General features: G+C 40.5%; 1 protein-coding gene across 1 annotated transcript in view; it reads left to right on the forward strand.

The window, feature by feature from the left end:
• LOC126252955 (uncharacterized) overlaps window positions 1-26,782 on the forward strand; it is a 217,176-nt gene extending 190,394 nt beyond the window's left edge. Inside the window, exons 10-13 of the mRNA XM_049953968.1 lie at window positions 11,945-12,113; window positions 12,255-12,459; window positions 12,921-13,015; window positions 26,022-26,782. Of these exons, the coding sequence (XP_049809925.1) occupies window positions 11,945-12,113; window positions 12,255-12,459; window positions 12,921-13,015; window positions 26,022-26,040 (488 nt within the window). The 3' untranslated portion in view covers window positions 26,041-26,782. The remainder of the gene's footprint in view (window positions 1-11,944; window positions 12,114-12,254; window positions 12,460-12,920; window positions 13,016-26,021) is intronic.
• Window positions 26,783-27,447: the final 665 nt, after the last annotated feature.

Raw genomic sequence — 27,447 nt, forward strand, 5'->3', positions numbered from 1 at the left:
ATTCACTATGGGGCTGCATTTTGGCTGGTGCAGTGTGTTACAAGGCAGTGAACAAATAACTTTTAATTAAGCCTGCTGATTATCTTTTGATTGGTTGAGCTAAGAAGATGCTAATTGTGCTATGGCTTTGCTTTGAAGGTCTGCAGTGTTATAACTCTTTTTAGCCACCTTTCTCATTTACCCATTCCATATTCTGCATTATTTTGACATAGAAACTTTGTTTTAGCTGTTTGGATTCAGCTCACGTCATTGTTTCTCATGGTAGTTTTTGTCACACTCATAATTCAGTGATAGCATGTAGTATATTTTCTGGATAACTAGTCTACATTTCAGTGGTATTTTTCTATTGACTACAAGGTCTCTCTAACAATTATGTACAGCTATTGTGCAACTGGAATATGTCCAACAAGTTCCCTAGTAATGAAACCATTTGATAATATAGTAGTTCCCGAGTATTTAAATCTATCAGTTAATCTCAATTAGCCACCGTAAATTTCAGTATGACTATGAGCAAACTGTTTCTGTTAAAAATAATCAATACACCTTTTTTGTTGCCTAGACATAAGCACATACTTTTTTGCTGTTCCTTTTCTGGTGTTAATTTAGCAATGAAACCTTATCATTAAAGTTAAGCTATACAATAATGCCTACAGAAAACATTACAGGCATATCTAGCTCGTCATTGGTAGTACACTTGCTGAATGTTACAAACTACTGTGTGAAAAAAGCACTGGAGTCCACTTTGTTTTCATCCTGCTTCTGATCCAAATCTCTCTGCTATTACTACTGGTATTTTGATGTGGTCAGTGATTTTATACTTCCATTCTGTATTGTAGGGCAATTTTGAAGCTCTTGTATTTGCTGATACTTTAGTCCTCTAAAGGTGATGTTAAGAAGAGAAAAATACAAGTAGTTTCAAAAAGGACTTTACAGTTTAAAAATTCATTTAAATTTATTGAAAGAAGATATAGAGCTGGGTTTAGTGTTGTTTTGTGGGGAAACACATCAAGTTTTTTTTTACAATAAACTAAAGATGTTGCATGTGCTTCTGCTGGTTATCCTGTACACATCCCATCGGAAGTCAATTTCTTCCCAAACTCGCTGTTAGCATTGGAGGTGTAACTTTCTCAAGTAGAGAAGCCAGCACAAGAGGTACAAACATGATATCCTTGATGAATCCCCACAAAGAAAGAAAAAAATCGAGTGATGTCAGGTCTGGGGAATGTGGGGCCATGCAATTGGTTCATCATGGACAATCCATTGACCTGGAAAGCTGTCACTGAGAAAATCCTGGATGTCAGCCAGGCAGTGGGGTGGTGTTCCATCTTGAATGAAGTAAACATTTCGTTCTCCATCATCCTCCTCGATCTGTGGTATCAAAAATAGTTGTAACATATCCAGGTACACTATCCTGTTGATTGTTCTCTCACAGAAAAAAGGGGTTTACACTTCATTCTTGCTCAATGCACAAAAAACTTTCAGTTTAGAGTTATCACAAACATGTTGCAATGTTTGATGTGGATTTTCACTGCCCCAAATCCTACAGTTATGTGCGTTAACCTTGCCATTTAAGTGAAAAGTCGACTCATCAGAAAAGATGATTTTGTCCAAAAAATGTTCATCCTCGTGTAATTGATTCAGTATATCAACAAAGAAGTTCTTGTGAGCAATTTTATCAGTGTCTCTTATTACTTGTACGATCATCAGTCTGCACAGTTTCAAATGCAAACAGTTTCTCAACATGTAAAAAACAGTCGTAAGTGGGATTTGTAGTTCACAATATGCATGCCAGGTTGATTTCATTTGGCTGTTGACAAAATGTTGTCTCACTCACTCAGTGACATCATCAGATGCGCTCGGATGACCTGTTGATTTCCCATGTCTTACCAAGCACCCTGTTTCTACAAAGCATATATTGTAGGCCTATTAGGAGGACCTTTAGCATACTTGGTACAGAAATTACATTGAACTGTTGTTGCCGACTTTGATTCTTCAAACCAAAACACACAGCTAGCACGCTCGGGTCCAATGAAGGCAGCCATCTTTAACGCAACTGCTGCTAGCAGTCCTTACATTGTGATTCAGCACTAGTGGACTATGCGAGACATAACTTGATGTATTTCCCTACAAATTGACATTTCAATCACACCTGTAGGTACAATGAATTAATTTATATGAATTTTATGAGTTGTAAAGTCCTTTTTGAAACACTCTGTACTAAGAATCTAGAGTGACTTTATTGATTTAAAACACCTTCTAGCATAATTTCAATGAGTTAGGTATCACAGTAGTAGAATATATTGAAAGTAACCCACCTGGCCAGCCGCGTTGTCTAACGCGCTGCTTCCTGAGCGGAAAGGCGTGCCGGTCCCTGGCATGAATCAGCTCGGTGGATTAGTGTCGAGGTCTGGTGTGCCGGCCAGCCTGTGCGTGGTTTATAAGGTGGTTTTCCATCTACCTCAGTGAATGTGGGCTGGTTCCCCGTATTCCGCCTCAGTTACACTATGTCAGCGATTGCTGCACACTGTCTCCACGTATGCGTACACCATACTTACTCTACCTTGCAAACATTTGGGGTACACTCGTCTGGTATGACACATTCCGAGGGGGGTCCACTGGGGGCCGAATCACACAATAACCCTGGGTTTGGTGTGGGGCAGTGGTGTGGTGGGTGGACTACTGTGGCCTATTGTGGGGTTGTGAACCACTGAGGGCTATGGTGGGACGAAGCCTCTCTATCGTTTCTAGGTCCCCAGTTTAATGCACAATACACAATATGTTGAACATAATCACCTCTTTGATAGCTCAATCCCTAGCAGTGGTCTTACGCTAATTGTATGGACAGCATGTGTGAACTTGAAATATATGATGATCTCAAAACTGGAAATTAATCATGGATGCTGTTACACATTTGTTCTAAATAAGAATGGTGGGTATACAAACTGCTCCTACAAAAGTTATAAATTAAGTCTTATTTGGGTATAACAAATTGTCAACAGAAGTCAGCAAACTAATAAATATAATTATGAGCTTGACGTGTGAACTACCAGCTTGCATGACAACATTGTTGATTTTCATACGCACATGTCTTGCACTAAACGTGTTTTAAACAAAGTACTTAATGTGGCTGAAACCTACAAGAAAATAATTTACATTGTGATGTAGTGAACAACTTAATTCTATCAAAAGGAAAATTCACTCCTAATCTGAGTGAATGTATGGGCTTGGTTTCCAATGTCCAATACTCTAAAAAAATAATCATTGTATGATTGATGCAAGGAGGAGTGAAGAAAAGGGAAGGTTGGCTTAGAAAACCACCACCTTGATTCATATTTCTTTGTCATTACCATGAATTACTCCAAATTAGCAGTAGAACAGATCTTGAAAAGTTTCTATAGTCATTTTCTTCCATTCTCATCCAGTTCTACTGAATTTATTGTTGACACTAAATTAATTCCTTACACAGAGAAAGGAGAATGGAACATCAAGTGATGAGAAGAAAAATTAAAACTAATCCTGAAGGTAAATTTGGTCAAACTCTGAACTGATGTTTGTCACACACTGCTATTTGTGCAAGTTCAACTAAGCTATATACTGAGCTTATTACGGATGTTACTGCATCTTATATGATATGGTGGCAGGTAACATACTACATTCCTCACACTCACTGATAGGGATGGAATGAACTTAGCTAGAATGAACTTAGGTGGAATGAACTTAAAGACTGCTAATCTAGTTTTATATACCTTTCTTCTGGAAATGGAATTTGCTTCTGTGTTGCCCAAGATTAATATCTCAGTGGCATTAAGACGTAGTGTATGCCAGTTTGGTTCTACCAGGCATGCATTGCATGCATGCACACAGGCACTCAAATTCAGTAAGTGGCCTGAAGAGATTAGAATACAAACAGTACAGCAGCCTTTTAGGATGCGTAAAAGTCATGAAAGGTTTATGATTTAATTGGTATAATATATGACAGTTCAAAAACTTAACATATAATTTGGCTCAGTGTTTTGGAGGTCATATAGTAAATTTTATTTTGTGCATTTGTTCTGTCATTACATTAAATGATATTCCATCAAAAACTCATTTTGTATGAAATAATATTCTCTTAAAAATTGGCACTCAAAGTTAAATATTAGTGCCCACAGTGCACTATAAATGTATATTCAAACATTTTGAGTGAGCTCATTTTACAATCATGTTCAGTATCCACTGGCGCAACTCAAAATAGGATTTAAGTACACTATAATGATTAAGAAATCTTGACGAACGTACTACCAATTTAAAAAAAAATTCTTATTCAGAATGAGTTGTATATAACAACTGTTGATATATCATTAAATTCTATTCAGAAAAATGGTTTGGACTGTTATATTGTACACTGCCTGACAAAAAATGTCAAGCACCCAGAAGGGGATGGGAAAATGAAATGAAACTTTGCAGGTTGAAGGAGTATGTGATGTTATGTCATTGATGACAGAATCAAGTCAAATTTACAAGGAACTTGGCAGTATGAGCACACTTATCTGTATGATGTTGAACATATTCTATCAGGGGTAGATCTGAGGTGTTGTTGACTACAGGAGTAGCTCAACATCATTAAAATTGTAGACTTGTTTCATGTCTGAATGAGCACTGCCCTTTTGAAAAAAAATTGTACCTGAATACTGTTGCATGAGATGTAACACACGAAGATTCAGGATGTCCGTGCCACACTGTTGTGCTGTCAGACTTCATCACTACCAGTTGTGACCTGAGACATAGCCGACTGCTCCACACAACATGGCTTCAGAAGGAACACTGCTGTGCCTCTCTAAAACAATGGAAGATCCAGGGTAGTGCAGAACCTTGATTCACGGTGAGACTTCATTCACCAGCAGTCTATGCTTCCCGGTCATGGCACTACCCCAAAAACAGGCATTTGTGTTGTAATGTTAACAGAAGCCTACACGTATGACAGTAATTTCCCTAGTCAGGCTGCTGTTAGCCTCCAAACAATTGTGCTGGGTGACACAGACTGTTGCATTGAGTCCATTACTTGTTCTTGGATGTTAAGCACAGATGTGAAGGGGTTACGATTTGCTGGATAAACAATATGGTGATCCAAGCATGTGGTGGTCAGATAGGGTTGAGAAGAATCTTGACCATGAGTATGCCTGTCATCACACTCTCATGCTGTTCAACATTCAGCCTCTGTCACATCTGAATAGCCCACAAATCAAGATACTGCATGATTTGACAAGCTAGCTAAATGAAGATTTTCAATGATGCCTCTTTCAAATTGTGTTAGGTGTTGATTCTGCTGTTTCACAGAAGTGTATGGCTTCATCATGTCCTTCATGGTAATCATTCAACATCTGATGCTATCATCATCCTTACGTGCTATAACAAGTCTGGTAACAACACTAAACATGAACAATATTACTGTATTCTGGTAGATGTTCTAGCTGTCTAATCTGTCTAATGGCTCTAAATAACTTACATACCCACATTTGACAATGTCTTCTGGGCACTTCACTTTTTTTGCTAAGCAGTGTATTTCAATTTCTATCTAAATCCCCAAATATGGGAATATTTTTAAAAAATCATTTGAATTTAGATATTTCCAGTTTAACTGAGAAAAGAAGGAAATTTTTATGGACGCTTCCTACCTTGACCTCTCTAATGAGCTGAAAATGTAGAAAGATTTTAGTAATTGAATTACAGACTGTTAAATCCATTGAGAATCTTATCCTACATGAAAGAAAATAAGTTGACATAATATTTTTAATTCGCTTATTGCATTGAGAATTATTCTACTATTTCCAGTAAGCAGCAGAAGGCAATTTACTCAGGCTCTTGATCAAAAGTATCCAGACACCTGGCTGAAAATGACATACAAGTTCGTGGCGCTCTCCATCGGTAATGCTGGAAATCCACTCTTGCAGGCATATGTTCCATCACATGCTGGAAGGTTTCTTGGGGAATGGCAGCCCATTCTTCTTGGAGTGCTGCACTGAGGAGAGGTATCAATGTCAGTCGGTGAGGCCGGGTACAAAGTCGGCATTCCAAAACATCTCAAAAGAGTTCTATTAGGATTCAGGTCAGACTCTGTGCAGGCCAGTCCCTTACAGGGATGTTATTGTCGTGTAAACACTCTGCCACAGGCTGTGCACTATGAACAGGTGCTCAATCATGTTGAAAGATGCAATCGCCATCCCCGAATTGTTCTTCAACAGTGGGAAGCAAGAAGGTGCTTAAAACATCAATATAGGCCTGTGTTGTGATAGTGCCACGCAAAACAACAAGAGGTGCAAGTTTCCTCCACGAAAAATACAACACCATAACACCACTGCCTCCGAATTTCACTGTTGGCACTACACACGCTGGCAGAACATGTTCACCGGGCATTTGCCATATCCACACCCTGCCATCAGATCGCCACATTGTTTATCATGATTTGTCACTCCACATAACATTTTTCCACTGTTCAATCATCCAATGTTTACACTCCTTTCACCAAGCAAGGTGTCATTTTCCATTTACTGGCATGATGTGTAGCTTATGAGCAGCCTCTCGACCATGAAATCTCACTTCCCATCTAATTGTCATAGTACTTCCAGCGGATCCTGATGCAGTTTGGACTTCCTTTGTGATGGTCTGGATAGATATCTGCCTATTACACATTACGACCCTCTTCAACTGTCGGCGGTCTCTGTCAGTCAACAGTCGAGGTCGTCCTGTACACTTTTGTGCTGTACATGTCCCTTCATGTTCCCACTTCACTATCACATCAGAAATAGTGGACGTAGGGATGTTTTGGAGTGTAGAAATCTCACATACAGACATAAGACACAAGTGACACCCAATCATCTGACCATGTTTGAAGTCCGTCAGTTCCACAGAGTGCCCCATTTGCTTTCTCACGATGTCTAATGACTACTGAAGTTGCTGATACGGAGTTCCTGGCAGTAGGTGGCAGCACAATGCACCTAATATCAAAAACGTATGTTTTTGGGGATGTATGGGTACTTTTGATCACATACTGTAAATGTCCATGCATCAAAAGACATTCTAGGGGTGTTGATCACAGAGAGCAACCATTGAGTGCATTTGAAATTGTCAAATGTAATTGAAAAGCAAGAAAATATGTTAGCAAGAGTGATGAATTTTTAATTTTTTGGTTCGTCTGTACATATTATCAGGTTACAGTGCTGTATGTCTTCTTTTGGTTTGAAAACAGATGAAAAGATATAATATGTAAATGGGAGGACTCCACCAATGACAGTGGCTGCTGCAGAGAACAAACTGTCTGGCTACTGACAGTGACCTGGTGTGAAATATCTGAAAACCTATGATTCAGTGTGGTTTATTCCTGCTGTGAACTTAGATGTGTATTTGTCCTGTGTCGGTTATGAAATAAAGTGCATGTTATACGTAACTGTGTCATTGCTACAAGTTACATTTATCCCATCCTGGGGTAAAATCCACATTGTTGAACTGCAACAACTGCATATGGCTCATTGGAATGCTTCTACATTCCCATTTTGGGTACTGTGCTTTGAAAATAGAGCCATTTTGTAACGTTTGAGCAGTGAAATTACTATGACAAGACAGTGATTTTCATACAGAGGGTATTTAATGCTTCACAGAGAAATACTCAGCAACCAATGCTGTTCAAGCAGGAAAACAATCACCCTCAATGCAGTGTCACAAGTGCTAACAATGCTACGTATAGTATCGAACAGTGTATCCCTACAGACAATATATTGAGTGGTTTCATTACAGACTTCACTTTCCATGCATATCATTCCAGTATTGTGCACTAGTCTCTTGGACTTGAAAATTCTTGAATGTTTGCCAATGATTAAGTCCCTACTGTGTCATGTCCAACTTCATTCGACCCATTTGCACCAGATCATGTGGTCCAACCAGTTGGGCTGTTTCCAGACAATCCTACCAAACTTACACCTGCACTGTATATGTATACTGTGAACTCTTCTGTTGTGTCTCTTGACATTGCTACGGTAATTAGTGCACCGAGCACCAACAACTTTACCACTCATTTTTGTTCACAACTTCAGCTGCCTCCATTTTACCCAGACCAACTTGCAATGTGGTTTCTGATGCTGAGTGCATGCTGCCCACCCATGGCCTCTCAGACGACAAAGTACAGTCCGTCATTTTGCTCAGCCATTTCGGTGAACATGCTGATATAATCAGTAATATTATTATGGCTCTCCTGGATAGCAATAAATACAACACCACAATTGCTGCACTACTCCAACACCTTTCACAGAAAACCAGAACAGCAGTTAAAACAAGTCACCAATGAGAACACCTGAGGAACAGGATTACTTCACAACTTTGACACTGAGTGCATACACTGGTGGACATTAACCTCGTCCATGATCACACAATTTGGAGTCTCTGGATCACCAAGCTCTCACCTCAAGTACATCTTGTGATGATTTCACAAGAATGAGGATCGCTGTAAAGGATGTTGATATTATATTTTACTGTTTTGCAACAGTGACACTGTATGAACAACACAGATAACAATGCCTCTGACCACAGCTCACAGCAGCTATGCCGTACCAACCATCAAGACATAGCTGAACCAGACTGACCACACCTGACCAGCACTGAGCATTATGTCAACTTCACTACAGGGAACGGTGACTTTCAGCCAACCACAACAGACATTCATGCAACTAGCAATCGTACCTTGCATGGTGACATTCCTGTACAGCGACAACTCTTCTGGTTCCACAAGCAGTTTGGTGACGTGGCACACAATTGCCAACCACAATGTTATTACCGAAAAGTATTGCGTGATCTGCTACATGCAAACAGGATCACAGATGTAAATAAAATCACCTCACCTTGCAACATATCAATGAAATGTCATATGCTGGACCTTCTGCAGAGTGGAAGCCTATGTCATTGACCATATACATAGACAATATTTTTTTTACATGGGTTTGGACATTAGTATCTCGCCCCCTGGACTTCTGGCCATTGTTGAATTTAGCACACAGCACATTACAACCTAAGACAGTGGGTCACTCCATTCCTGGTGTTGTCAGTTGCATGCCCTTGTTGTCAGGGCAGGCTTCTGTTACTTTTCTATGAAAGGCATTGGTATGAGTGATGAATGTCAATGACACTGCACAGCTGCATCACATCACTGGCCCAACAGCAATAATCCAACAATGTTACTTTGACACAAGGTCATGCCTACAGTATGAAAATGAATCATGATGAACCAGTTGTAAGTTGTCAGATGAGATCACTACCACACGACACCATCTGGCTTCTGATGCAAATTCTCATCTATCTGTTCCCACCAACTCCACTGCAGCTTCTCAGCTGAAATGCCATACAGCAGGGACACCTACCACCACACCACACATGACAATGCTGCCTCCACATAAACCAATGTTAGTAACATGTATCCTGTTAATATGCCTTCCATGTTGACTCAGGTTTTTACCTTGCTCACCACACAGCCATGATTACAATTTATACAAAATGCTATGTGCAACAGGATTGTCCACAAGGTTACCACCACCCCACACTCTCCTGTCCACTGCAGACCATGGCAGTTACCACCAGACAAGCTCCACATGGCCAAAACAGCTGCTGAACTACTACAAGCCAGAATCATGCAACTTCTGGTAGTTCATGAGCTTCGCCTATCAAATTAGTGGCACAGTTAGGCTATGTGAAGGCTGCAGGTCTCAACTGCTTGCACCATCATTAATAGCTACCTGATCCCCAGTGTTAAAGACTTCACCCACTACAACAAGGACACCTTGGTTTTCAGTGTTTTACACTGCAATAAGGTACACTTGCAGATAGGACATTAAAAAAACTGGCATCATCATGCCCTTTGGTTTATATGAATCCCTGTACATGCCTTGTGGCCTCAAAAACATGGCCCAGACCTGGCAACAATTTATTGATAGTATCCTGTTTAAGCTCCATTTTTGCTATGTGTATTTGGGTGACATTATAATTTTCTCCCCTTCACAAGATGACCATGAACTGCATCTCAAACAAATTCTCAGTGCACTTACTGACAATGGTGTCATCATTAACAATGCAAGAGTCAGCTTCATCAAACTGAAGTAGTCTTCCTTGGCTACCTGGACAATGCTGCTAGTATCCATCCTATTCCACAATGAACAGTGTCCATTAAGCAACTACTTCAACCACAAGATTACCATGAAGTATGCCACTTTATTGGCACAATTAACTTGCATCATTGACACCTCCTTAATGTTGCTGCCATACGGGCATTGCTCACAAAAGTTCTAGCTGACAAGAACTTGAGTGGTAAGTGCATGGTCGAGTGGACTCCATATATGAAGTACGACTTTGACAAAATTAAAGACCCTCGCCTACATGCCTTGAGTTTAGTGCACCCACCACATAATGACCAATTAAGGATTATATTAGACATGAGCAACTATGCCATTGGGATGGGTCTCTTTTGCCCCTTGTAAACTGACAGATTCTCGGTGCAAGTGGTCCACCTATGATTGTGAATATTGGTGGCATAGGAAGTGGCTCATCAGTTTAAATATGATGTAGAGGACAGACTACCTGTCTTTAGTGGCCTTGATATGCAACCCTTTGAAAGGTTCCTACCCTCAGTTCTGTCACCTCATCAATATAGTGCAATTTGCATCTGATGTCAGAAATCCCCAAGGAGTGTACATCATCATCACAGAATATCTGTAAAGAATAGAAGTCTTCTTCACCTGTGTTAGCTGCAATAAATTAACAGAGTTTCAGTTGCAAGACCAACAAATTATGGACCTACCTCAAGATTCTACAGTGAATTTACATACAGAACTTTGTTCCATCCCTGGATCTATCAAGCAAGTACTGTCTTATGTTTCACAAAATCGACCAACTCCACAATCCTTTGCTCCTTGACATATGCCTGTCAACATGACTTTTCATGAACCTGTTTGTATGGCCCAATGTCGAAAAGGATTGCCAAGGCTGGACATGTATGTGAACAGCTTGTCAGCACAGCAAAAATGTGTCATCACACACAGCCAACATTCGCTTATTTTGAGATTCCAAAAGGTCAATTTCAGCATGTCCAGCTTGACATGGTAGGGTCTCTTCTGAGTCTGAGAGCTATCGTTATATATTCTCTGTCCTCGGTTGCGTGATGTGCTGGGTGGAAGCCATTCTCCTCTGGATATTATAGCAGAGATAACAGCAAGAGCATTTGTCGACACATGGATATGATGTTTCTGCTGCCTGATCTCTGTAACAACTGACTAAGGACAACAGTTTGAAGCAGTCATATTTAATGAACTATGCAACCTCTGTGGTGTATGACGTTACCACACAACAGCCTACCATCCACAAAGCAATGGCCTCATGGAACAGTGGCACTGTACATTTAAAATCACCGTTGTGTGTCATGACAGTTGCTGGACGGGAGCATTACCTTGGGTGCTATTAGGTGAACACGTGTGTGTATTGCTTTACAGTAAGCCTAACACTGGTGGTCATCCCTTCACAGCCCAATGATACGTCACCCGGCTCGAACACTGACAACAAAAGTACTGTAAGTATTATTACCTCTAACAGATATATATAACAATAAAAAGAATGACAACACCCTTGACCATACAGATATGTAATAGCACTCTCACTTGTACTCAGACATCATTGTTAAGAACATTGAAATGTGTAATCAACAGGCAACAAACAATCCAGAACTGATGATGTGAGTAATAAGCACTGATTTGCCTAACTTGTCATTGTCAAACTTAATATCTTATTGCACCTGACATGACCAATCTAAAAATGTTATCACACTGTAAAATATCACTGAAAAATACGTAGGTCAGGCTTAAATTCAGTTTCTGTTTGGATTTTTCTTTCTTTTTCATAGTTTCAAAATTCAAGCAATTAAATGTATTTTTTTCAGTAAAAAACTGTTCCCAAAACTTCCTAAAGGACTTGGTAACTGTTTGGGAAAGAGATCTCCAGCTCACAAAAATGGCAGATACAATAATACATCATGCAAATCAATATTTTGGAGTATACGTGAAGTACTGTGAGAATCTGCAGATCATTGAAAAACGCTTACGGCAACTGTAAGTACAGGAAGTCCAGATACAATTGTTAACCAAACACTAGATAAAATTCAAAATAAAAAGGTAGTCATAAATTTATAGATTTACCTATGTTTGAAATCCAAATTAATTTTCTTTACAAGAGATTCTTTATTGTTTAAGGATGAAAAACAAGAGATTCGCTACAGCGCTGAAAAAAATTGAGGATGATGAGAAATGTGAAAAATTTCCTTTATATTCATTTTTAATGTTGCCCATGCAAAGAGCAACTCGTTTCAATCTACTTGCCGAAGCAGTGTTAAAATATATGCAAGCACCAAATGAAGAGTATGAAAAATGGTGCAATGCATGTGAAGCATTGCAGTCAGTAAGTTAATTAAAGCAAATAATTTTACAGTTTTCTAATTATCTGAATTCTGTGATTGATTATCTGTATTTCTTTACTATTACAACTTACATACCTTATTTGTGACTCTTACTGTCACTTCAGTTTGAGGACAATAATGTATTTTTGTCTACATGATCATTCATACTTTGTCAAGTGAATCAAAATGTTTATTTTTAATTTGAAGCATTAGTCAACCATGATATTATTGCAATTGGGAGGATGGCATTTTGATCTCCTTATCATGGGGCAGCGTGTAATTGGCATTGATAGTATATGCACAACTGACCTGCAAGCATTAACAGTTACCGCTGTATTTGTTTAACACAATGTCTTCGCATGTTATTTGTAATGGCCAAGTGCAATAATATCGTGTTTGAGTAGGCAGTTATTTAATCAGGGTCATCTACGTAAACTTCAAACAATCTGTCTTCTTGTTTTAGCTTGCTCAAGACTGTAACAGCAGCGTAAAAACTGATGATAACATTAAAATGAAGAAATCTGAAGAAACATCTCTTAAGAACTTTTTCAGGAACAAGTAAGGACATTTGAGTATACTAATTTAGTTACAATGAAATCAGTGCTGAAAATGCCCAAACAGTAAGTCTCGACAAAGGCTTTGATAACTAAATCAGATAGACTGGGTTTCTCATTGCAATACCCACATGTGATTGTCATCTACCTCAGGCAACTTTATGTGTTTTAATCTATAAAAAAATAGAAATTTTATTATTATAACTGTCAAATATGGAATGCACACCTTCACCATTACTGGCAGAATCTTCTTCAGTGCAAGTAAGTGTGCAGAAATGAATAATGGTGTATATGGGGCATAATTAATATCAAGCTAATTATGTTACTCTGTGAACCGAGGAAAGTGTTTTGCATTCTAGGTATTGCTGAAAGACAATATCATAAAAAATACCTATTTATGGAGATGTTTCTAAACACAAAATTTTAGTGATACTGACAATGAATTATGCCTATGCCTATGACACTAAACTAATGAGTTGTAACATTATTATGAAAAGGATAGTTGCTAGTCATCACACGGCACAAATGCTGAGTACAGATAGGCACAACAAAAAGACTGTCACAAAATAAGCTTTCAGTCAACAAGACCTTTATCAAAACTAGACCCCCCCCCCACACACACACACACAAAAACAACTCTCTCTCCTCTCTCTCTCTCTCTCTCTCTCTCTCTCTCTCCCTCACACATACACATACACACACAAACAAACAACTCACACACACATAAACACAGTCTCTGGCAACTGAAGCCAGAATACAAGCAGCAGTGCATGATGCACGAGGCAACTAAGTGGGGGTAACGAGGCGGCTGGGATGGGGAGGGATAGCAGGGTAGGGGTGGCAGACAGTGCAGTGATGCTGGGGAGTCTACAGGGCAATGTGAAGAGATGGTAGGATAGCTAGGTGCAGTAGGGAAATTAGAAGGAGGGCAGTGGAGAAAGGGGGGGGGGGGGTAGCAGAAAAGGGGAGATGTAAAAAGATTGGGTGCATTGGTGGAATAGAGGGCTGTGTAGTGCTGGAATGAGAACAGGGAAGGGGTTAGATGGGTGAGGCTAATGACTAATGAAGGTTGAACCAGGGGGATTACAGGAGTGTAGGATATATTACAGAGAGAGTTCCCACCTGTACAATTCAGAAAAGCTGGTGTCAGTGGGAAGGATCCATATGGCAAAGGCTGAGAAGTAGTCATTGAAATGAAGAATGTTGCGTCAGGTGGCATGCTCAGCAACACAGTGGTCCAGTTGTTTCTTGTCTACAGTTTGTCGGTAGCCATTCATGGCAGACAGACAGTTGTCAGTTGTCTTGGTCACATAGAATGCAGCAGAGTGGTTACAGCTTAGCTTGAAAATCACTTGACTGGTTTCACAGGTAGCCCTGCCTCTGATGAGGTAGGTGATGTTTGTGACCGGACTGGAGTATGTGGTGGTGGGAGGATGTATAGGACAGGTCTTGCCTCTAGGTTTATTGCAGGAATATGAGCCGAGAGGTAAGGGGGTTGAGGGCAGAGGTTGTGTAGGGATGGATGAGTATATTGTATAGATATGGTGGATGGCAGAATACAACTATGGGAGGGGTGGGAAGGATAGTGGGCAGGACATTTCTGATTTCATGGCATGATGAGAGGCAGTTGAAACCCTGGTGCTGAATGTAATTCATTTGCTCCAGTCCTGAATGGTACTGAGTTACAAAGGGAATGCTCCTCTGCGGCTGGACGGTGAGTGATTGAAAAGATAAGGCATGGGAAATTTGATTTTCTACAAGTTTGGGAGGATAATTATGGTTACCAAAGGCCTCAGAGACACCCTCAGTTTATTTTGAGAGCAACTGCTCATCACTGCAGATGTGACGGCCATGGCTGGCTAGGTTGGAAGAAGCTTTTGGTATGGAATGGGTGGCAGCTGTCGAAGTGGAGGTATTGTTGGTGGTTAGTAGGTCTAATGTGGACAGAGGTACTGATGTAGCCATGTTTGAGGTGGAGGTCAACATCAAGAACTGTGGCTTTTGGGTTGAGTAGGGCCAGGTGAAGCGAATGAGGGAGAAGGTGTTCAGGTTCTGCAGGAATGTGGATAGGGTGTTCTCACCCTCAACCCAGATCCCAATGATGTCATCAGTGATTCTGACCCAGGTGAGGTGTTTCGGATTTTGGGTGTTTAGGAAGGATTCCTCTAGTTGGCACATGAATAGGTTGGTGTAGGATGGTGCCATGTGATTGCCCATCGCTGAAACCCGGATTTGTTTGTAGGTAATACCTTCAAAGGAGGAGTAATTGTGGGTGAGGATATAGTTGGCCATGGTGACTAGGAAGGAGGTTGTTGGTTTGGAACCTGTCAGGCACTGGTAAAGCTAGTGTTCAATAGCAGAAAGGCCATGGGTGTTAGTGTAAAGGGAGGTGGCATCAGTAGTGAAAAGGAGGGCACTGTGAGGCAAAGGAACAGGAATTGTGGAGAGTTGGTGGCGGAAATGAGTGGTATCTTTTATATAGAAGGGTATGTTCTGGTAATAAGCTGAAAGTGTTGGTCTACAAGAGCAGATATTCTCTCAGTGGGGGCACAGTAACTGGCCACAATGGGGTGTCATGGGTGGTTAGGTTTATGGACTTTAGGAAGCATGTGGATGGTAGGAGTGCGGGGAGTGGTAGGGGTGAGGAGAGAGATGGACTGCGGGGGAGAGGTTCTGGGTTTGGTCTACGGATTTGAGGAGAGAATGGAGATGCTGCAGGATTTCTGGAATGGAGTCACTGTGGTAAGGTTTGTAGGTGGACATATCCGACAGCTGGCAGAGTCCTTCTGTCAGGTAATCGTTGCAGTTCAAAACAACAGTGATGGAGCCTTTGTCAGCAGGTAGGATTACGAGGTCGGGATCAGTTTTTAGATGGCAGACTGTGGTTCTTTCTGCAGCTGTAAGGTTAGTTTGCATGTTGAGGGATTTGGGGAATGATTTTGAGGCAAGGTTTGAGATTGAGAAATTCTGGAAAATTAAGAGGGGGTGATTTGAGGGCTGTGGGTGTGGATCACAGTTGGATAGAGGAGTCAACTGATCCAGGCAGGGTTCAACATAGGTCTTTGATTGAGTGTGATTGGTAGGGTTGGTGGTGAAAAAGTCCTGCATGACTGAATTTGGCAATGGGGCAAAAGGTGAGGCCTTTGGAAAGGACTGATATTTCTGTGGGGGCTAAGCCTTTTGGAGAAAAGGTTTATGACTGTGTTTTGAGTCTGTTCAGGTTCTGGATTCTGTCTGGAGGTGGGAGAGAGTTTTGGAAGGTGGGGTAAATGTAGTAGGTCTGTGAGACAGAGTTTGTCAGCTATGAGGAGATGTGGCACAGGTTTTGAGGTTGTTTTACAGTTGTCGGACAATTGTACTCCAAGGCGGGATTAGGAAGTGAGCAGGGTGGAGAGTTTATTGAGGTGGCATGCATGTTGCTCTAGTTCCTGGAGGGCAAGAGTTTCAATGTGTTTTATGAGTTCCAGGAATTTGGGACTGCACAGCAGCAGAATTTTACAGATGGAGAGAAGGTATTGCAAGGAGGTTTGGGCTTGATTGATATGGGTTTGCAGGATTATGTTGGTGAGGACTAAGGATTGGTGAAATCTTGACAGATGGTGGTCATTGTGGAAGAAAGGGTGGTAGTTGGAGCCACACTGTGTCAACCATCTCAGATGCACACAGCAGACAGCTACATGACCATGCTGACTGTTGATGCAGCATCTGATGTCCCACTTTACTCCCACCTATATCATTAATCCTATACCTTCAAAATGATCACTCTCCTGAATTTGTGCGTGTTATTTCCTGCACCTTTCCAGTGCCACAGGATCTTGTATCTCATCCTACCAACCCCTCCACACCTCACCCTCTTCTTCTCTGTTCTATCCCAGTTCGCACCTACTAATTTCATCTTATCCAATCACATCTCCTGTCCCCATTCATCACTCTTATCCACCCTCTGACCTGCAAACCACAGTAAGATATTTTTTATTTATATCTTTTCTTTGATCTCATTGTGACTTCACACCAATTATAGTGAGATGCCAATTCTAGTAGGTTTTTGCCTTTCGCTATCATTGTACTCACTCAGATTTCATCTAGTTTCCCCCTATTTCGCCTGTTTTGCCATTTTCATGATTTTTCCATATATTTGGGTGTATTTCTGAGAATTTTTTCAGATGTAATTCTACATTACTTATGTATTTTTTTGCATTTTTTCCCACCTCCGTGAATACTTGTTCCTTCCATCTATGTCAATACAGAAAAATTTTCCTTTTCCCTAGCCAGAATCCAGTGCTACATATTGTTCCGGCATTGTTGCTTCGCTCATGAAATCCCCCCAAATGGTCTTATTATCAAATTACTCATCTCTGGCTACCATTCTTCCTTCCACAATGACCTCCATCTGTTCAGATTCTGCCAATCCCTCACAACATAGTCCTGCAAAACCATATCAATGAAGCCCAAACATCCTTGCAGTACCTTCTCTCCATCCGTAAAATTCTCCTGCTATGCAGTTCCAAATTCGTGGAACATATAAAACACATTGAAAATCTTGTCCTTCAGGAACTAGAGCAACATGCATGCCACCTTAAAAAACTCTCTACCCTGCTCACTTCCTACTCCCACCTTGGAGTACAATTGTCAAACAACTGTAAAACAACCTCCAAACCTGTGCCACATCTCCTCACAGCTGATCAACTCTGTCTCACAGACCTACTACATTTACGCCACCCTCCAAAACTCCCTCTCACCACCACACAGAATCCAGAACCTGAACAGATCTAAAACACAGTCATAAACCTTTTCTCCAAAGGAAAGAAATATCACTCCTTTCCAAAGGCCTCACCTTTTGCCCCACTGCCAAATTCAGTCATGTAGGACTTGTTAAAGACCTTGTCTCTTCCTCCCAGTCCCTACAGTGAAAACGGTTTTTCACCACCAACCTTACCAATCACACTCAATCAAAGACCTATGTTGAACCCTGCCTGACTCAGTTCACTCCACCATCCAACCGTGATCCACACCCACTGCCCTCAAATCACCCCCTGTTATCTTTCCAGAATTTCTCAACCTAAAACCTTGCCTCCCCATCATTCCCCAAATCCCTCATCATGCAAATTAACCTTAATCCACAGAAAGAACCACAGTCCATCACCTAAAAACTGATCCCGACCTTGTAATCCTAGCTGCAGACAAAGGCTCCACCACTGTTGTTTTGAACTGCAAGGATTACCTGACAGAAGCACTCCATCAGCTGTCAGAAACTTCCACCTACAAACCTTGTCACAGTGACTCCATTCCAGAAATTCAGCAGCATCTCCATTCTCTCCTCAAATCCATAGACCAAACCCAGAACCTCTCCCCCGCAGACCATCTCTCTCCTCACCCCTACCACTCCCCGCACTCCTACCATCCACATGCTTCCTAAAGTCCATAAACCCAACCACCCAGGACACCCCATTGTGGCATTACTGAGCCCCCACTGAGAGAATATCTGCTCTCATAGACCAACACCTTCAGTCTATTACCCGGCACATACCCTTCTATAGAAAAAAATACCAACCACTTCCTCCACCGACTCCCCCCAGTTCCCGGTCCATTAGCACATGATGCTCCGGTTTTCACTATTGATGCCACTTCCCTTTACACTAACATCCCTAACACCCATAGCCTTTCTGCTATTGAACACTATCTTTCCCAACGCCCGATGGATTCGAAACCAACTCCTTCCTAGTCCCTACAGCCAACTATATTCTCACCCACAATTACTTCTCCTTTGAAGGTATTACCTACAAACAAATCTGGGTTTCAGCTATGGGCAATCACATGGCACTATCCTATGCTGAACTATTCATGGACCATTTAGAGGAATCCTTCCTAAACACCCAAAATCCTGAACACTTCACCTGGTTCAGAATCACTGATGACATCATTGGGATCTGGGTCAAGGGTGAGAACACCCTAGCCACATTCCTCCAGAACCTGAACACCTCCCCCATTCGCTTCACCTGGTCCTACTCAACCCAACACACCACCTTCCTAGATGTTGACCTCCACCTCAAACATGACTACATCAGTACCTCTGTCCATATCAAACCTACTAACCACCAGCATTGCCTCCACTTCAATAGCTGTCACCCATTCCATACCTAAAGGCTCTTCCATAAAACCTAGCCAGCCATGGCCGTCACAATTGCAATGATGAGCAGTTGCTCTCAAAATAAATTGAGGGTCTCACTGAGGCTTTACTGACCCACCACAGAGAAGCATTCCCCTTGTAACTCAGTACCATCCAGGAATGGTGCCCTAAAATCAGATATGTCCTACCCATTATCCTTCCCACCCCTCCCACAGTGGCATTCTGCCGTCCACTGCATCTATACAACATACTCATACCTCCCTACACAACCTCTGCTCCAAACCCCTTAACTCTTGGCTCATACACCTGTCATAGATCTAGATGCAAGGCCTGTCCTATGCATCCTCCCACCACCACATATTCCAGTCCGATCACAGACATCACCTAGCCCATGAAAGGCAGGGCTACCTGTGAAACCAGTCATGTGATCTACAAGCTACGTCAAAACCACACTGCTGCATTCTACGTGGGCTTGACAATCAACAACTTTCTGTCCACATGAATTGCCACCAATAAACTGTAGACAAGAAACATCTGGACCACCCTGTTGCTGAACATGCCACCCAACACAACATTCTTCATTTCAATGACTGCTTCACAGCCTGTACCATATGGATCCTTCCCATTAACACAAGCCCTTCTGAATTGCATAGTTGAGAACTCTCACTGCAATATATCCTACACACCTGTAATCCTCCTGACTCAACCTTCATTAGTCATTAGTCTCACCCATCTAGCCCCTTCTCTGTTCCCATTCCACCCCTCTATTCCACCAATGCACCTAGTCTTTTTATTTCTCTCCTTTTCTGCTAACCCCCCCCCCCTCCCCTACTCTCCCCAGCCATCCATATAACCTCCCAACTGCACCTAACTGTTCTACCCTCTCTCCACCTTCTCCCTGCACACTCCCCAGCAGCACTTCACCGACCTGTTGCCCATCCCTACCCTGCTACCCCTCTCCCTCCTCGCTCCAGCCACCTCCTTACCCCCCACCCCCCACCCCCCCCCAAAAACCCAGTTGTCACACCCATCATGCACTGCTGCTGCTGCTGCTGCTCATAGTCTGGCTTTGGCTGCCAGACTGTGGTAATATGTCATCTATTTTTGACAAAGGCCTTGTTGACCAAACTCTTATTTTGTGACAGTCTTTTTGTTGTACCTACATTACAGGCCATTAAAATTGCTACACCAAGAAGAAATGCGTATGATAAACGGGTATTCATTGGACAAATATATTATACTAGAACTGACATGTGATTACATTTTCATGCAATTTGGGTGCATAGATCCTGGGAAATCAGTACCCAGAACAACCACCTCTGGCCGTAATAACAGCCTTGATACGCCTGGGCATTGAGTCAAAAGAGCTTGGATGACATGTACAGGTACAGCTGCCCATGCAGCTTCAACACGATACCACAGTTCATCAAGATTGGCGTATTGTGACGAGCCAGTTGCTCGGCCACCATTGACCAGATGTTTTCAATTGGTGAGAGATCTGGAGAATGTGCTGGCCAGGGCAGCAGTCGAACATTTTCTGAATCCAGAAAGGCCCGTACAGGACCTGCAACATGCGGTAGTGCATTATCCTGCTGAAATGTAGGGTTTTGCAGAGATTGAATGAAGGGTAGAGCCACGGGTCGTAACACATCTGAAATGTAACATCCACTGTTCAAAGTGTCGTAAATGCGAACAAGAGGTGACCGAGACATGTAACCCATACTATCACGCCGGGTGATACGCCAGTATGGTGATGACAAATACACAATTCCAATGTGCGTTCACCGCGATGTCGCCACACACGGATGCGACCATCATGATGCTGTAAACAGAACCTGGATTCATCCGAAAAAATGACGTTTGGCCATTCGTGCACCCAGGTTCGTCGTTGAGTACACCATCGCGGGCGCTCCTGTCTGTGATGCAGCGTCAAGGGTAACCGCAGCCATGGTCTCCGAGCTGTTAGTCCATGCTGCTGCAAACGTCGTCGAAGTGTTCGTGCAGATGGTTGTTGTCTTGCAAACGTCCCCATCTGTCGACTTAGGGATCGAGACGTGGCTGCACAATACATTACAGCCATGTGGATAAGATGCCTGTCATCTTGACTGCTAGTGATGCGAGGCCATTGGGATCCAGCACGGCATTCCGTATGAACCTCCTGAACCCACCGATTCCATATTCTGCTAACAGTCATTGGATTTCAACCAGTGCAAGCAGCAATGTCGCGATACAATAAACCGCAATCATGCTAGGCCAGTCAACTGCTGTTTGTGTATGAGAAATCAGTTGCAAACTTTCCTCATGTCAGCACGTTGTAGGTGTCGCCACCAGTGCCAACCTTGTGTGAAAGCTCTGAAAAGCTAATCATTTGCGTATCACAGCATCTTCTTCCTGTCGGTTAAATTTCGCATCTGTAGCACATCATCTTTGTGGTGTAGCAATTTTAATGGCCAGTAGTGTATATGCAACTCGGCATCTCTGCTATATGGTGAGTACCAACTATCTACTTCATAATATTGTTACATTCCCTCCCGGAATCTTCCAGTGTTTAAACTAATTAGTTTCTTGATAATTACTGAAAATTATTTGTCCTAATATGTTTCGTGGCACCATATGAAGACACATCTGCAAGGGTAAAACATCCGAACCACAATGGGCCAGTAGATTTTCATAGAGAACTAGGCATGATTCAGCATACCGAAATAAAATCAAGGCATGTTTCCACAACTTTAGCACTCATTCATTCACATTTCATGACTTTAACCAACAGCGATCTTACTTATGAAGAAACGGTCACAATTGCAAAATATCATTATTTTAAAATGACCAGTTTTAGCACATACAGGAGGCCTTCTTCAGATTGATTGCACCATTTTCTGGAGCTGGTGACAAGCTGAGCAAAAACGTGTCACCTAGGTCAAGTTATTATCTTGACAATACACAGCTGATCAGCACATTCCCAGCTCCTTCAAATGGTGCAATCAACCAGAAGATGGCCTCCTGTATGTGCCAAAACTGGTCATTTTAAATACAGGATATTTTGTGATTGTGACTGGTTCTTCATGAGCAATATTCACATATCATGTTTCATAAACTTCTCACATGTGTGAAATGATTCAAGTTACACATTACTGAAGGACTGTTCTCAATCATAACCTGCTTTACTTTGTGTGTAAAAAAAAAAGTTGTAAATACTAATGAACATATTAACATAACCACCAGAAAACTTTTATAGAGCTTAACTGTATGGCTCTTGTGCTGACCAAACAAAACCATTACAAAAACACAGCTTTTCTCACAACTTCTTCAAAGCTTTGTCATTTTGGCTTGAGAAATATAAGAGATCCTCCCGGTAGAGTATTTTTGATAACAAGCTGTGCATATCCAGTATCAAAAGTGACCTTGTGACCTCACTAAAGCAATTGACCTAGTAAACCACAAGTTGTTGCTTTACAAAATTGCAGTAGCTTGTGGTCTCCACGGAAAATCTTCATGCTGGTTCTCATCCTATCTCTAAAATAGGAAACAGAGGATGTATACCCAACAAAAACATGAGAGAGCGTGTTCTAGCTGGAAGGAGAGACAAGCAAGTGTATTCCAGGGATCCATACTGTTCCTGTGTTACATAAACAATATACCTTGTAGGATTACCTTGTAACATTTCTGTATGCAGATGGCTCCATAGTAGTAGTTTCTACAAAAACAATGAAGAACTAGCAAATAATACTAAACAAACTCTTCAAGGACTTGAAAATTGGATAAATAATAATGCTATATGAAACTGCACATCACAAAAACACAAATGACCTAACAAACTGCTGAACATAAATCACAGTTAAATATGAGGGCAAAGAACTAATCACTACAGACCATTAAATTTCTTGGCATTAATCTAAATAAAAACTGGTCATGGATTGATCACGTAGATTACTTAGTGAACTGATTAAAGAGTTTTGTGTATGCAATGAAAATTCTTTGTAATCAAGTTAGATACAGCATGATGTCTGGATTGTCAAAAAAGCAAACCACCATAGTGTGTTCAAGTTACACAAAAAAGTCGTCAAACCTATGATGGAAACAAACAATAGGCAATTGCGCAAACTATTATTCGAAAGCCTTGACTTAATGAAAATTCCTTGTATTTTTATGTTCGAAATACTCCTTTTTGAGCTAAGAAGAGACACAACTTTTTGAAGGAAATTCTTTTATGCAGTGTTATAAAATAAGGCACAGATCAGACTACATTTTACCCTGGTGCAGACTTAGTTGTGTGCAGTATATAACGGTTACTGCTAGTGTAATTGCTCTTCTAAACAGCATTCTACACAAGCAAACCAGCTGCATCTTTACCTGTGGACTATGCATGGCTCTGTTTAAAAAGAATAGCTCAGTGTAGTCATAGGGTCAAGCCACACATGTCTGCTTTTACGCCAAACAGCTAATTTGCTGCAAACAATAACCTGTAGCTGTAATCCTGGAGTCAAATAGTCTGTGGACTGGCTACAGCTGTGAGTTAATAAAATACACAGAAATATAAAATAAAAGCTAAATGAATAATTTAATAAACAGAATTATAATCTAATGTCTATATATGATGTAGAAAACAAAGAATTATGTTCAATAATAATTATTCAAGAAAGGACCTTTCAAGTAAACGCGAAATGATCATATGATATTCAGTTAAAACACAGTAAAAAATACCCTTATCAAATGCAGTTATGTTAAGAGCATTACAAGAATGGTATGAGAATGGTAGTAAAATCCCCAAACTAAATAGTCATCAAAGATATGTGATATCTAAGTCCATTTCATAACCATAATACACAAAATATTCACCCAGCTCAAAACAGTTCAGAATTCAACATGATGATTTACAAATTGACACATACAATACAAAGAATAGTAACCCATACTCTGTGTAGCCTCAGTTCCATAAAACAAGTCGTAATAGTTACTCCAGAGAACATTTAGACCTCTCAAAATATAAAGTCCCTTCAAAAGTTAAAAGTATCATAGCACTGTAGGAGCCATTCACCACCCAAAATCAATCACCTGTAAAACTGAATCATAGTGTTCCTCCACTGTCTGCTTTTCCATTAGCTGAAGGCCGTCCCCACCAAAATTTCATTGTTCTTCATCTCTACAGACATGATTTGATACAACGTGATCACTTCGGGGATTAAACTAATATGTTACCACAATATTTAAATAAAGAAATGCCATGAACATTCAGTTACACTCAGATCATTTACATTCAACATAAGTATTAGCTGGTTCATAAATAAATAAGACACCATTCTTGCACAAGTGTGTGCATGATAAATGATCACAGAGTGTTGTTAAACATGGCTTGAGCAATTATTTAGGCCTGCTTGTCAGAGGCAGCTTTTGGTACTGATTTACAAAGGTGGAGTCAGCTAACACACGTAACTGACCACTTCTGAAATTACCATGATTTTGTATTATCAGTTGTAATTAACATTTAAATAAAGTTACTGGCAAAAAAATTAAACTGTTCATTAAATAAACACACATGTGACACAATATGAGATACTCATATTGTATTCATTTGCTGTGTAAACGTGGAGGGTACAACATTCTGACAAACATTGGGGCAATAAATTATAAAATATGTCGTAAGTCAATAAATAAATAAGATACAGGTGAGTTGCTCTCTGAGACGATAGCTATCGTGCAGTGCTCGCATCCGAGATACTAATTGTTAAAAGTGTACAAAGTGTTTAAAAGTTGTTAATTCAGAGGTTCATCGTGAAAATGTTTATTCACTGTGAAATATGAACTTCTGTAGTTTTAAAGATACTGAAAATAGTGTTGTGTCATTGTAAGCACCTACTTTTTATGAGATCACATACATATTCACATTTCCTTCAATACTTGACACTGAATTATTGTAGATTCTTGTGGAGCTGTAAAAAGACATCTTGTCTGACACTCCGCCATTTCTTGGGACATTGTCTGTCCTACATAAAGGCCACACAATTAACAGCTGTCCATATTCCGAGTTTTGGGATTTACTCATTTCCAGTGATGTGTTCCATGTCTCTGCACCTTAGCTTCGCTGGGGCGGCTGTGTGACATCCTTGTCCTGCCGACTTGCACACAACCAAGCAAGCAAATTCAGCTCTCCTCAATATCAGCCCTAAGTAGACGAATAACTCGCCCACATATGTGTAACGATGCACTTGTTTGAAAAAAAAAATAAATAAAACCTTTTTTTCCTGGCTTTGAAGCTTAGCAATAAAATATGGTCCAAGTTCACGGACTATAACAAAATCTACATATGCAAACACTGATGGCAAAGATTCTGTTCTATAATTTACTTCTTCAGTGAGATGCTAAACAGTTGCCAGATCAAAAATGGTTCAAATGGCTCTGAGCACTATGGGACTCAACTGCTGTGGTCATAAGTCCCCTAGAACTTAGAACTACTTAAACCTAACTAACCTAAGGACATCACATACATCCATGCCCAAGGCAGGATTCGAACCTGCGACCGTAGCGGTCGTGCGGTTCCAGACTGTAGCGCTTTTAACCGCTCGGCCACTCTGGCCAGCTTTTGCCAGATCCTTCCTTGGAACTGTTATTTTGTAATTGTGTTCACCATTGCAAATTCTTAGTGCTGTGTTACTATATTCAGTTTTAATTGCTGATCCCAGACCATTTAACTGCTGAAACTTACATAGTTGTTTATTACTGATTTTACACTAAATTTTATGCATTAGCAGTCAGGGAGAATTCAGAACATTTTTTGTTATCTTTCTAAAATTGACAAAAGGTGTCTGAAGATACTACATTCCCATGAATGAAATTATCTGTAAGCAGATTGTGCAGTTGTATTATAAAAGACTAATTTATTTTTCAGGTTCAAAATGAAGAAGTGAAAGCCAGTGGCCAACATTACTATCAAAAGTAATGATGTACAACGTTGGTTTTAACAGGAACAGATGGAAACAGTTACTATTGTATACTTGCTGAAGCGTACATAACTATTGAAGCTCTCTATTTTGAATTGTTTTATTATATGGGAGTTGCCTCAGATGAATCATTTACTAATCTTAGACTAAATTCATCACATTCACTCCAATCACTGTTTTATGTGAAAAACTAACAGTCCAAGTACTGCTGCTATGCTGTTCACAAGCAAACTATGGTCAGCAAGATTCCAAGATTCTGTGATGTCATCAACATCTTGAATGAACTAGTAAAATGTAGGAGATATCATTTCAGACCATCAACAGTGGAAAAGGTCTGGAGAGGTGCTGAGAGCTGGATATTTGTTCTTCCATCACAGTCTGATGTGCTGACCGACAACACATTTCAAAATTTTCCAGTCAAATTTTGAGATATACATTACATTAATTTATGAACATCTGCAAGTGTTAATGTTATACTGAAAAATATTTTAAAACAATTTCATTATGTACAACAGGACAATTTAATTATGTCTTCAATACCCTGGAATAGCTCCCAAACTTTTAAGCATAAATTGGCAACCGGCATTTCAAACTGTGGAGTGAAGCCTATATGTATATGTGCAGGTATATTTAAAAAATATCTAGTCATGTAAGTATTTTAATGTTATTTAAGGGAAGAATGTTTCATAAATAAATTATATTAACTGAATTAGTACTATAAATAAGTTTTATAGTGTCACTGTGTGTGGCACAGCAAATATTGTACATGATGTGGAAGTGTTACTTAGCAAGCTGTGAGCTCAGAAAATTCTGAAGATTGTTTATGAATGAAACTGCATCAGTGGAATAAAGCAGACCACATTGTGTTGCTTCATGAGTAACTGACATTAACTGCAACTGTAAATAACAAAAAAGTGTATGAATTTTACATGAATACTGACATATGTTTTAGATTATTCTCTACCTAGAGACACAAGCACTACTAAGAAATTCAAAACTAAGTGTTACAAAACTAACTATTTGAATGGTGTGCATTCCTGGAGACACAGTGCTGTATCTCTCCCTAAGTACCAACAGTGCATTAGATATGTTTGCCCACAACAGCTTGTTCACACCTGGGTGCTATGGACATTTTAATACATGTTGCCAGTCAGCCACCTGTGTACTGCGCTTGTACAGTCTTATTTCTGGTCTTGATCTCCCCGTAACTGCTCAAAGTTAGGGTTGACAAGTTGCAATATTTGTCTAGATTTGCTGTGGTCTCATTTTGATGTTTATTGCTTTATGTTTTGAACTATTTTTTAGTACTGACACTAGATGATGATTGTCAGTTCTATTCTGTATACGTGAGGTGCATTCCAGTTTTGCTAAGGA

This window comes from Schistocerca nitens, chromosome 4, assembly GCF_023898315.1.
Source record: "Schistocerca nitens isolate TAMUIC-IGC-003100 chromosome 4, iqSchNite1.1, whole genome shotgun sequence".
Taxonomy (NCBI): Eukaryota; Metazoa; Arthropoda; class Insecta; order Orthoptera; family Acrididae; genus Schistocerca; species Schistocerca nitens.